The 13,760-nt window shown below is 36.8% G+C and overlaps 1 protein-coding gene across 2 annotated transcripts in view; it reads right to left on the reverse strand.

Annotated features, from left to right (window-relative positions):
- The window catches only part of si:dkey-106n21.1 (solute carrier family 23 member 2), a 54,512-nt gene extending 41,085 nt beyond the window's left edge, over window positions 1-13,427 (reverse strand). The window contains exons 1-2 of one of the 2 annotated variants that reach the window (XM_024261865.2): window positions 12,745-13,427; window positions 2,446-2,592 (exon numbers count right to left, since the gene is read on the reverse strand). In XM_024261865.2, coding sequence (XP_024117633.1) covers window positions 2,446-2,592; window positions 12,745-12,795 — 198 coding nt within the window. In that variant the 5' untranslated portion in view covers window positions 12,796-13,427. The remainder of the gene's footprint in view (window positions 1-2,445; window positions 2,593-12,744) is intronic. The other variant, XM_024261866.2, reaches the window with a different exon arrangement.
- Window positions 13,428-13,760: the final 333 nt, after the last annotated feature.

Below are 13,760 nucleotides of genomic sequence, written 5' to 3' on the forward strand. Positions count from 1 at the left end.
AAACATTTTTGTAAAAGCTCCAATGAGCCGCAAGGGGGCGCTCAAAGAGCCGCATGCGGCTCCGGAGCCGCAGGTTGCCGACCCCCGTCCTAGAGAATGACACGGATTTCTTGATTTTGTCTAAAAACATTATAATCTCAATAAAAAAGAATACTGGGAATTATTCTACAATAGATCAAAAGACGACCAGAGTGGAACTTTAAAGCTTATTGGCTTCTGCTCTGATATTAGATCAACTATGAAATCTATTGGAATCACCATAAAGAGTTCTAAAGTTCTGTAACATTTGTAAGTTCTGGTGATCAAGCCTTAAACACTTGCCAAAGGAAAGCAGTAGTCTTGTAATTTCCGTGGACACGTTGCATTTTGGGGAACAACACGCTGAAGTCTGCGTGATGTTATACAATAAGTGATCAGTATGCGGTCAGCGCACAGACATGCTGGAGCCTCACACAGCAGCTAATGTGACGGCTTTGGAAGATGTTATTTTCTGATGGCTTTGAAAGGTCACGTCAGACGGAACGCTCAACAAAAATAAAAGGTGTCATGTTTTATACTGTACCGTGGTAAAACTCTATTTCAGTTTCATTTTTAAAAGGTTGTTGAGTTTTTCCAAATACGACTAAAGTATTTTCACATTCATTTATTCACAAGCACACTTTAGATTTTTTTAAATCACTTTTAAAGGAAACAAACTTTACCTTCAAGTGGCTCGTATCTAAAAGTGTAGCACAAGTTTCATTACTTTCCATTGTGTGTGTGTTACTGTTTGTTTTTGTTAAGATACTTAAAGTTTAAAATAGAAGGGTCCACATTTGATTTTCCAAAACTTCAACATTGGTCAAATGTTCAAAGATGTATCAATTGGTATTTTATTTGTGTTCACTCTATCGAGTTTAAATCTGAGTTTCTGATCTTGAGTCACAGCTGTTTGTAGGTTTTAGTACCGGTGGTTACACAAATGATTCCTACTGAGATTTTATGAACTACATTATGAAACACCTGAGGGACCCTCTTTAGAGGCACTTTGTTTTAATTTGCCTTTAACCTACACAAACTTATGGGGATTCAATGAACAGCCTGTGAGAAAACACATTTACTTATGTGGGACAAAAATGTTGTGGTTTCAAACCACCTTGTATTTCTTCTTTAGTTTCATAATATGTCTTTTATTTCCAGCAGAAGAACCGATTTAGCCCTGTTTTACTATGCTGCACCGCCAACACTGAACTACAGATCAGTGGCCGTTTGCCAAACACTCTTAAACCGTGTGTAAAACTTCTATTCACAATGTTAAACTGTTTAGCTGGTAAGATTTTTTAACAGTAAAAAAAAAAAAAAACAACTTGATTTTTCATTTGGAAGGAGCAGATTTACATGAACATTTCTGACTGCTCTGTTTGCCTCTGGTTTCAGACGTCCTTTGTACAGAGCCCTAAACGTGACATTAAGAAAAAATTCAAATTGTTCCCTCAAATTAATAGTTATGTATGTTATAGTCTGAAATACCATATTCTGTGCACAGTTAATGGGGTATACTTGTGTAGCGCTTTTCTACCTTCCTCAAAGGCCCAAAGGGCTTTACAGTCACATACATTCAAACACTGGTTGTGGCTCCGCTGCTGAGCGCTGGCTCCAACCTCCCCTCAGAAGCAATTCAGGGTTCAGTGTCTTGCCCAAGGACACTTCGAAACATGGGTGGGCAAGACGGGAATTGAACTAGCAATCTTCTGATCAGGAGTCAACCGCTCTACCGCTGCACCACGGCTGTTCAAACAGTTCTAGTTTGTCCCAGCAAAATACTGATTTGTACTAATTAAATACTGATTTGTACCTAATACATACTAATTTGTAACTAATATATACTGATTTGTACCTGCTAAATTCTGATTTTTACCTAGAAGATACTAATTTCTACCTACTAAATACTCATTTTTACCTAATATATACTGATTTGTACCTACTAAATTCTGATTTTTATGTACGAAATAATCATTTGTAACTACAAAGTACTAATTTGTATCTACTAAATACTTACTTTTACTTACAAAATGCTAATTTGTACCTACTAGATACACATTTGGCCCTTTGAAATACTGATCTTTACCTACTAAATACTAATTTGTACTTACAAAGTCCCAATTTGTATCTACAAAATAGACATTTGTACTTATAAAATACTCATTTGTACCTAAAAAATTCAAATAAAATGCTACCTCTGGCCTCAAATACTAATTTGTGGCCACAATTTTTTTTTTCGTGCCCCCAAAAAATTAATTCATCCCCATAAAATATTCATTTGAGGGAATTATTTTTTTTCTGAATATGTTTAGTGCTCTGTACATTTGACCTTAAATATATAAAATGAAGCTGTGAGAATATATCTTTTGCTGTAGCCTCGATACACATAGAGCTGTGTTTTTATTGAAATGTAAAGTTGCTCACCTGGAAGCCCAGCAGGATGCAGAGGTACCAAGGTGGTCTGTCATTGAGAGAATAAACCAAATCTACTCCTCTGTTCACAGGATCTTCCAGCACATTCTCAGTTTGTGGTTCCATGTCGACCGTCAGCTGAGGTTGTTCATCGCCATCCTACAAAAGGAGCATGGCAAGACTTTAAATCATGGAGCTACCATTGACGTGTGATCAGGCGGGTCGAATGGGTCTAAATATTCAGTTAAATGGTTTGTTCTTCAACTTTTCTCAAGCTGCACAGCAGCTCAGACCTAAACAGTCCAACAAGCTTGGTACACCACTTTATCCGATCAAATGTGGAAATAGTCTCACTTTGGCGTCCATATAAAGTTGATTTGATGCTTCAACCTTCACCTAATGTTAGCATCTATCTTTTTTAAACCCTGCCTTCTGGTCTTCTGGTTGGAGCAGGTTTTGGTGCAGCCACGGTAAACGCCCTGAATGCATTGGTTTTTTTTTTTTTTTGATGACATCGACAGACTTCGTCGTACTAGAGGAGGCTGGATGTCTCATATCACTACAGGTACACAGAACGTTGCTGTGTGGATAGAATACTTCTCAATAAATGTTTCTGGGTTTAAAGCTAAATACATTTCTGACTGAAATTAATGCTGGCTTTTATAAAAGCATTTTTCTCATGAAGCCACAAGGTCATTGTAAAACGTTCCTGCTTCCATTGTCTACGACGTATCAGTGGCTGAAGGCATTGAGGACTGAACTGGAACACGACAGAAAAGCAGCTGTGTGGTCTCCACACTACAGAAACAGTTTGTTGATTTGTGACGGATCCCAGGAGACTCGTGTGATATTTAACTACGACATTAAAAAAATGGACAGAAAATTATTTTTTTAAGAAGTTTTGTGAACCCTTTGATGAAATCTATAAAAAAATGTTTCATTTTTTATGAGACCCAAAATGCTAATTATGGTATTTGGTGAGTTTTTGCTCACAACAATATTTGTTTAAGAAGTAAAAATATTGATATGAGTGTTCAGGAAAATAAAGCACCTTATTTACCCACTGTCTCAAATTTGATCCACGTGTTTTTAACATGGTGTAACTGTTTTATAAAGAGTTAATTATTGACAAATTTCATTCTTTCAATACAGCAAGTAGTCATTCAAACAACAAATAACAATAGATTAGCTACTCTCAATGTAAACTTTTGAAACTAGAAACTTTTCCCGCCAAAAGTCTTTTTGGAATTTCATGGAAGCAGCCATTTTGAATGATCATGAAAAGCCCTTCTACTGCCCCTAGTGGAGTGGAGTGAACTGAAGTGCTGAAAATATGGACCAATTTAAATGGGAGCACCGTCCACACTCCCTCCTCTCTCCATGCCCCTGCACGGAGAAATGGCATCAGCTGACTTTGAATCCTGGTATGCTGAAGACAATAATCGCGGAGGATAATTATCATCCAGAGCAGATGTTTATTATGGGATTTGGGAGGAAGTGAGTGCTCCTGATTTTAAGGCACAGAGAGACATTCCTCATCTGTCATAAAGTATGCTGTCGCTGTTTTGTTAAAGTCTTTTGTTCTGAATTAAGAAAAAACTCTAAGTTGAACAATACTCTAATGTTCTTTAATAAATGTTTCACAAAGCGTGATCAGGGTTTCTCGTGGAAGCCTCCAGTCTCTAACCCCCGCAATAATGGAGGAATACTGTATAGCATGGGTTAAAATCAAGGCCCGGGGGCCGGATCCGGCCCTCTGGATAATTATACCCGGCCCTCCAGATCCTTTTATATTATTGTTATTAATGGCCTGATATTATCTTGCACTTATTTCTAATTTGTATAATTTTTGACAAAATATATTTTTATAATAATAATAATAATAATAATATATAATATATTTTCATAATTATGTTAAAAAGTTACAGTTTTAAAGTTTTAAAAATTGTTTTCTGCTGGCTTTTTTGACTATTTTTGCATTTACTAAGATTTTTTAGGGTGTTTAGAAGTTTAGCTAATATTTCAGCTACATGCTAGCTGCTTTGGCTAATCTAAGCTATTTTTTGGGGGGGGGCTAATTTGGCATTTAGCTAATATTTTAGTTGGCTACGAGCTTCAGCGTTTTTAACTATCAGCTTCAGCATCTTCAGCTATAAATTTTTGCATCAGCTATAAATTTTTGCATCTTCAGCTATAAATTTTTGCATCAGCTATAAATTTCAGCATCTTCAGCTATAAATTTCAGCATCTTCAGCTATAAATTTTAGCATCTTCAGTGGCCAAATTCAGCTTACAGCATTCACACTAGCATTATCACAGGTAATGCAATATATCTAGTTATTAATTATGTTAAAAAGTTACAGTTTTAAAGTTTTAAAATGTAGTTTTAGATTGTTCAATAAATGTTAATCCTCTTCGGCTCGTGACCTCAGGTGTGTTTTGGATTTTGGCCCCTGTGTGATTGAGTTTGACACCACTACTATATAGGGTTAAGAGTTTATTTCCTGGGTAATTGTGGTCACTTTTAGATGTAGCAACTAAATGACCCTCCTGACCAGAATTTCATGGCTTTGGGGGTTTTTTATTTGTTAGGTTAGGGACATTGGCACTGTCAGTTTTAGACCCACAAGTCCCAGCACAGTGTTGTCATGTGACCCTCTCTCATGGAGTTTTCCAACAGTTCTCTCAGCGTGCTGGGTGGGTCTTTTGTCATTTTATCGCTCTGCAAGAAGCTAAAACACTTGATGGCTCAATGAAGAGAACTTGTTTATCTCCTTGGCTTGTTGTTTTAATGGCATCTGATTTAATCTCTTTATTGCAGCTCTTGCTGGCTCCGTTAGGGAAAGACTTTCCTTTTGTTTTCTGCACTTCTTTGGTTTTCATAGTGATCTTCCTCTGGTTTAGGTTTGACGTTGATCCTTTTTGTCCATAAACTGCAAAAGGTTCTGAGTTTGCACACATGGATATGCATCAGCTTATTGGTTTTTGTAGAATTCTAAATGTAGATTTTCTATTGGACAGCATGTTTTCTTCAGAAAAATACCAGTTTTTTGTTTTTTTGTTGTGCATCAATCCAGATTACATTGACATAGGTGGATGTTTTTCTTGAGCGTTTGAATTTCTGAAGCTCTCCTTGTCTTAACTAGAGTTACAAATTCAAGTTAAAGCTTTTTTATTACATTTTGAATCAAAAACTTTGAAAGAAAAACAAAAACATACAGCAACGTAAAATGAAAAGTTTTAACAAACCAGAAAGTGGAATTGTTTTCCTTGTTTAAAATAATAATCTCTCAATAATCTCATTTGTTCTTTTTTTTAGGGGTGTTGCTTTGTGACCATGCATCAGAAACTTAAAGCATCTGCAAAAAACCTCAATAATCCTATGTATTGTGTGCAAGCTTTTTTTTTATTTTCTTTCAAGCAATCAAAAAAAAAAGACCAAAAAAATACATAGATTTATCTAAAGAATTAGTTTTCTTTGGAGAAAGATATTCATTTGAGAAAAATAATATAAAATAAGATTTAAAAAATGCACACATAAAAATTAAAATCAAATACACATTTTAATTTTCTTTGCGCGTTATGTCACTAATCATACAGAAGGTGTGAGCGGTCACAGCAAGTCTTTGAGCTTAAAACGCAGGCAGATTTTATAATGCTTATCATTCTCACTCAGGAGGTGCAGACGCCTGAGAAAAACTCCAACACATGCTTCAGAAAAACTCCAAGGCATGCTTCAGAAAAACTCCAAGGCATGCTTCGTGCAAAGCCCAAGCAGACAACATGAGCTTTTGCCTCCATCTAGTGACTCTCAAATCAAAAGCAAAAAACCATAAAGTTAACAAAAGTGTTCTGGTCGATCAGCGTTCAGGGATTTAGTAACTGGATGAAAACTTTTGACCCTTTTTTGTTCTATCCATTCTTGACACTTGGTGGCCAAGTGACCCACAAATCCATAAACATTGTAAAAACAAGAGGACAGGAGGGAAAAATGTGTGCAAAGTTTTATTGTTCACTGTGCAAAATCATGTGCTCATTGATATTCTTTCATCTTTATGTCCACACAGCAATGAGGAGAAAAAACAACAATACCTGCATTAACTGGTTGCATTTTAATCACTTAAATGTCATCCATAAATCTTCAGAACCCATTGAAACCCTTTTGGGGTCACAGGGTTCCTGGAGTCTATCAAAGGGAGGGTGAACCTTAACCAGCTAACCAGGCGACATTTCTGACGTCTGTGTTACATCAACCTTGTTTTTCCCAATACTCATCAAGATTTTGATTTTGTCTGCATGTATTTCTCTTCTGCACATTAAACTTGTATTCATAGCCTCCATCATTTGGCTGAAAATGTCTGGGTCTCTGCAGACCCAAAGCGAGGACAGATCATCTCATACTCTTGCGGCTCATTCAGGCTGCAGACCGCCGTCTGCTTGTCGGGGCAGGTGTGAGAGCTCATCTATACTATGGTGCATGTAGAACATGTAAATGTCATTCAGCGCTATTGTAAAGCAAGATAACAGCAAACAGAGGTGTTTGCTTAACGTTGATGAATGTCTTAAGTTTGTGGAGGTTTTACAGTCGACTACAGTCAATGAACTTTGGAAATATAATCTGGGTATTTGCAGTCGACATTTGAGGAATGTTTCCTTTCTGTGAAAGTGAGGATTTACCTTTACCCGGGCTTACTGAACCAGAACACTCAAGTGTGTTTGCAGTGTTGTCATTAAAGGCTCTTATCAGTCAAAGTTTGTTTATTTAACCCTTTAACACCAGTGCTGACATTTTTTTTTTTTTTGACTACTGTAACTCTTCAACTGTTTACGCAATTTAATGTAATCGGTGCGAATTCTGAAGAGAAGAAAAGCAGCCCTGAGCTGGTATACAACACTTTACAGTGGGGCTTATATCTTTTTATATTATTATTAACGGCCCGATGTTATCTGCTAACATCCCAATTTTTGTATAGATTTTATATTTTATGCAGAGCAAAATATCGAAAGTTATTTAAAGTTTAGGTTGTTTGTATTCATATTTATGTGAAAAAAGTTACCTTTAAAAGTTTGAACAATTTAGTTTATTTATTTATTCAATAAATGTTTTTCCTGTTTGGCCCATGACCCAATGTGTGTTTTGGATTTAGGCCCCCTGTGCGATTGAGTTTGACACCCCTAGTTTACACACATATTTTGTCACATAGAAAATGGGTATGATATGCAACTTTACATCAGTCGTATGTGGCACATCGGTGCAAAGCCGAAAGGAAAAGACGCTTTTCTGTGTCAGAATCGGTAAATTCCTGCTGATCAAAGAATGGTTAGCCTTTAAAAAATGTAAATTATAATTTTTAGAAAAGCGATGTTTTCAACATTTTATCCCTTCAACTGAAGCCTCACAGCTTTTATTTTTTCTCTGTTGCTTTCATGCATTTCTCAGATCCGGTTTGAAGAGAACAGAACTGCATTTACTCAGACTATATGTAAAAGCTGAACAACGAGCTGAAAAATCTGATAAATCCTCTAAAATGCTTTGTGTGGAGCACAAAGACATGTAATCCCGTAGAGCTCCACGTCAGTCTCCGCAGAAGGTCGTGTCCTTATGTCACTGACACAACCATGACAGGAAAAATGATTGTTGCGGTCGTCAATGGAACATTGTACGCACAAGTCCAGTCACATGGGAACCGTTGCTGTAGTTTATTTAAGGCAATGATTTACTAAGGTCCCTAATAAAAACAGCTAAACTTCATGCAAATGCAAATAGATTATTGCAAGCTGTTTATTCAGGATTTGTGGCAGATCAACTGAGAGCGATTGTGTCATAAATAACAGCTGCAGACAACACTATTCCAATGGGAATTTATTGCAAAGGATTGCACAAGTCGATCACAACTTGGAGTCAGTGTGGGGGGAGTGGGGGGTGCAGAGACCACAAAGAGGAAGTGTTTCTGGATCGAAGAGTGCAGCAGTCTATACGGGGTGAGATAACTGTCAAAAAGGAACATATTCATAAAGAAAAAGCTGAGCACAAATTGACACTTTGCAAAATGAACATAAATACAACATTTAGTTTCGCATGTCTATTAGAACACGACTTTTCTTTGTTTTGAATGTTAACTGACTGTCAGAAAGACATCACAGGTTCATTTATATGGAGTCACAAAAACAATGAGAACAATCAAGCCCTGATGAACGGTTTACATGTTTGTTTTAGTGATACTTTATTCATGTTTTGTAAATGTAGATTATAGATATGTAGACATATCAATAATACTACCACCAGCCTTCATGTCACAGCACTGACTGTTAGTGCTTCATCAAAACTTTGGGACACCTTCAGGGTCAGAAAAGGAAGGCAGATGAGGAAACATGGACTCAGTCTGTTGTATTTACATTCAATTGTTTGAACTTTTTTTGGTCGGATAAGAAGACTTTAACTAGCGAGCTACTTTTTTTCTTTCCCTCTTTTTAAAGCCTTAACAGCAGAAATCTTTAAACCTTTATTTAACCTTTAAAACTCAAACACTTGAGATTCCTGTCAAAAGATCCTCCATGCCGATAAAGAAACGGTGGTGCTGTGGTTAGCGCAGCTGCCTTGTGTTTCAAAGGTTGGGGGGTTTTGTGTCCCGGCTTTGGAGAGGTGTTATTAAACTCGACACTTCCCTTAATCACGTTTCACATAGGCCCAGGACCAGGCCTGAGTGTAGTTTAAGAGCAACAATACAACAGAATGACGATATTACACTACATTTAGGGGCGAGTGGATGAATCTATAACAAAACTCCTGTCATATGCAAACAAATCAACAGAAAAAAACTCAAAAGAAAGAAAGTTTTGCATTCAGATTTTTCTGACTTTTAAAAAAAAACTTCTGCTACTATCACCTGAAAGTTAACCTACTGTAGCTCTGAGTTAGCCTACATTTTATTGTTCATTTCCATCCATTTTCTTAATCCATAGATCCCTTTAGGGGCCACAGGGCTGCAGAGTCTGTCCCGGATACTGCAGAGTACACCTGGACAGGTCCAGGGCTGGAGTGAGCGCTCCTGCCCTGGGAGGGGGACGGCAGAATGGTGGCGGAAAAGAGGCGGGCATCCCTCTTTTTTTTTCATCGCTGTTATTATTATGATTTTTTTTAAATTATTATTCATCAGGACAATTTCTCCTCTATGGGGTCAAAGATCTTCTAAAAGGTTCTATTCTTTCTAGTTTGATCAATGATCTTGAACATGAACGAGTCCTTTGATGTATTGATGCAGGACTCCATATATGAGCCTGTAACCCTGTGATGTATTTCTGTTGACACAGAAAATTCTTATTCAGGACGAGAGAAAGTCGGATCCAAAACAGACAAACATAAAACTAAATGTCGTATTCATAATTTTTGAAAAGTTGTGCACAAAGTACACAACTTTGTCTCTATGCATGTTTCTTTTTGACTGCTACCTTACCCCATATATATATAAATATATATATATATATATATATATATATATATATATATATATATATATATATATATATATATTAGGGCTGTCAGATTTGTCGCGTTAATCTGACGTGTGCTTGGCGCCGACAATTTTTTTGACGCATTAATCGCGGGCTTTCTCATACGTTGTTCCAATCCTTGTTCCAGTTCTCATATGAAATCAGATTTGGATCCTTAGCTCCCATATTTTGTCAGTTCTGCTATAAACACTTACATCGTAAATGTATCAAAGTAAAATGCACATAATGGATGCATTCATTTTGTTGTTTAAAAGCTGCAACCTGGTTAGTAAGTCAAGTTTAATAAAGTGTCTTTCCATGTCAAGCTGAGAGGGAAGGATCTCGTCTAATCCAGCCTCTGACAAATGTAAATGCTGCAGTTACCTATAAATAATGGCAAATTACCCAGAACACAGCAGGTGAAGCGACCGCGGCGTGCCCCGCCTTCACCAGAAAGGCGATAGCTGGGATAGGCTCCAGCACCCCGTGACCCTGACAAGCAGGTTCCGAAAATGGATGGATTGTAATTCAGAACAGAAAACAGGAAGTGATGGTTAAAAAAAAGAGTTTTGAAAAATGCAAGAAGTGTTTTAAAACAATAAATCCGATTTCAATTTTGATTTTCTTCTTAATCAGAGTAACTGACTTTTACAATTCCAACCTAAAGACATGCATTCATAAAGACACACCACAAGCTTCAGTCACATTTACTGTGAAATAGGATTTACCTACTAATTATGCTGCGGGCAGTTTTCAACCAAGAGCACCAGAAAATATAACCTTGGCGGATTCACATTACATTTAAATGTCAGGCCAGTTTCTTCTTAAGAGTTCAGACTCATTTCTCCTGATACCTGATACTCTTATTGGACTGGAACAACCTGACTTCCTGCTAACCGACACACTGAAACTCTGTTCAGGAAAAGCACCAAAAACTCTTTTACATTTAGCCTGCAGAAAAACAGATGGACACATTTGTGTTTTTATATATCTTGGATTATTAAAACAATCTTGTTGATCATTTGATTATAAATAAAAACTTGATAGAAATGACAGATTGAGGAAAATGTGAAGACATGGAGAGAAATTAGAACTTTTTCTTAGGAAAGATCTAAGCAGAAAAAAGAAGGAAAATAAAAACAGAAAAAGCAAAAAACACAAATTCAAAAAGATAACATGAATACAAACAGACAAACCCACTTACTAAACGTATAACTTAATGCTGTGTGATGCTAAAGAGAACGTTTTACAGTGTGGATTCTCTCTCTGCTGTCAGTTAACAGCAGATGCAGTGAAGCCTCAGCAGATGCCAATGAAAATGAATTGTTTCCGCTGCACCGTGTCAGGCCTGCTAGACGAGTTCTGCTTACACACACTTACTAAGCAAAATGAACAGCATCTAAAAAAGGCTGAACCATCTCATAATACATTTGGTCTGTATTCTTTTAGTTTATGACTTCTACCTGTGAATTCTTGTATTCCTAGAAATAGAATTAGTTGATTTGATTTGATTTATTTACACACTAAAGAAAGGCATAAAAACAAGCAAAATACAAAAAGTAAAATCATGTGATGATGTGTTACAGAAACCCATCTGGGTGTATTCAAGATGGCAACAACTCTGTCAAAAAATAAAAAAAAGAGAAGTAGATTGAAGAATTAAACCACTCTTACATAACAATTCCAAATCCAATTGATTTTATTAAAATTAAATTGGTAAACATATTTTTTTACAAAACCAAACCCCATTTTTATACTTTGAGATCAAAATCTTTTTTAGGTTATTTTTAATAAATCTTTCAATCAAGAACTCAAACTCATTAATGATTTGTCGCCCTGGTAACTGAAATAAAACTTAACTTGTGATTTATAGATAGAAAGAAAGTGGAATGTCTGCGCTTGTCAGTGACCATAAGAGGGAAGTTGATTTTTTTTTTTTAATGAAATAGTTTGAATATTTGCCCTGATTGATCAATACATAAAAAGTAAATATCTGATGAATATTGATATCATAAATGCTTAACGACTGTGGGTCACTGGGTGCATCATAAACAGAATTTGGGGGTAAACAAACAAATACCTTCAGTAAAAGTAAGATTTTTTGGGGGGGATAAGTAGGACAAATACTCATAAAGAAAGTTCAAACTCTAAATTTACAAGCAACAAATTTCAAAATAAAAGTTCCTGAAGCTTTAAAACTTTGTTTAATCCTGATGCGGCTTGTTACAGTTTGACCCCCACAGAGGGACTGAGGATAACACGCTCTTCCATCTGCACACATCTTTGTTTTCTGTTCCCAGTTTGCCTTTTTTTGTTCATTTAAGACACAAAGACAATAACATCAACATGTGTGCACTCCATGCAGTCTGCTGCTTTTACCCTTCACACACACAGCCACACACTCACACTTTGACGTCTTTACACTGACAAAATCTTCCCGTTCTGCACCAGCTTTAGCTGTAAGTACCTGTTAACTTATTGTATGAACACATTCTCATAATTCATGTCACACATTCCATCTGCCTTTTCCACTGAAAGTTCCTTTTGAATGTCCTAATTTGAAGTTGGAGCCTGGAGCCATTTCCTTCTTTCATCTACATGTAAGATGAACTGTAACCACTAAGCATGAAACCAGGCAACAAGTTTGGTTTTTATAAAACACGTGCACACTTGGGTCACTTCACATTCCACCGGGGCTTACATTCGGCTCTTTCTGCTGCATTGAACAACAATCCTGTAACACTCTGGATTTATTTGTATTTTTACTAAACTGAAAAAAAAATCATCAAACTGATTGACCAGCGTCAGAGCTTCACTTACCCCGAACGACGGGTTGAGCCCCAGCTCTATCTTCTCTGCTGTGAGATGCATTGTAGTGAATGAAGAAGGGGGTGTACAGTTGTCAGTTCCTCACACACAGAGTCACGGTGGGACTCTGACGGACTTCAGATTCAACGGGGACTCACGTCAGCAGTGATCATAGCCGAAGGAGAGTGGCTCAGTGAACTCCTGTGCCGCTCTCAGACATTTCTGCTGTGCCGGTACGCAAAGCTTTAGTTACTCTGACTTGCGGTCATGTGTCTGTTTATGTGTGACGGTGGAGTTACAAGGATAAGAAGCACGTTTGTCACATGAAGTTGTCCTGCTCATCTGCTCTCAGCTTCAGCTTGAGTTGAGAAGGCTGCATGGAAAAGGTGGAACACTCTGGAAGCTTCTGAAGACGTTTGAATTAGACACAACTGTTGTCAACACATTTGGTAGTTGGTGGAGCAACAAATAAATCATTGTGTGTCACGACCCACTTTGATTCAAATTAAGCATTACTTCAGTGAGGACCAAAGCCTTTAGGTCATGCTACATTCATATTCCCACCCATATGTTAAAACGTAGGCGTCATTGTTTAAAATAATACGTTTTCTTTAACCGGAAACTTTTATTTCACAGTTTCCTCTGACCATTTTTCATTTCTAGCATTGATAGAAAACTGGACAGAGTAACTCCTCCCCCCTCATGTTCCAAACAGGAAGTACCTGCTGGTTCCAAGAAGCCATAGACTTCTATAGAGAAATGAACAAACTCAAAATTTTGAGTTTTGAAACCTAAAAAACAGAATATTTGAATCTGAAAATAACTAAGTTTATTTTTAAATTTAAAAAAGTTTTGGACATTCATGTTTTTTTGAACAAACACCAATATTTTTTTTCAATGTAATTTATTTGGGTTTCAAATAATATTAGCACCTGTTTAGCTCCATACAGATCCGGCCCCCAGGCCTTGACTTTGACACGTCTTCTAGTCAGAATAACCATTTTTGCTCTGATACATATTTCTTAACA

Source organism: Oryzias melastigma, linkage group LG6 (assembly GCF_002922805.2).
Source record: "Oryzias melastigma strain HK-1 linkage group LG6, ASM292280v2, whole genome shotgun sequence".
Lineage (NCBI taxonomy): Eukaryota > Metazoa > Chordata > Actinopteri > Beloniformes > Adrianichthyidae > Oryzias > Oryzias melastigma.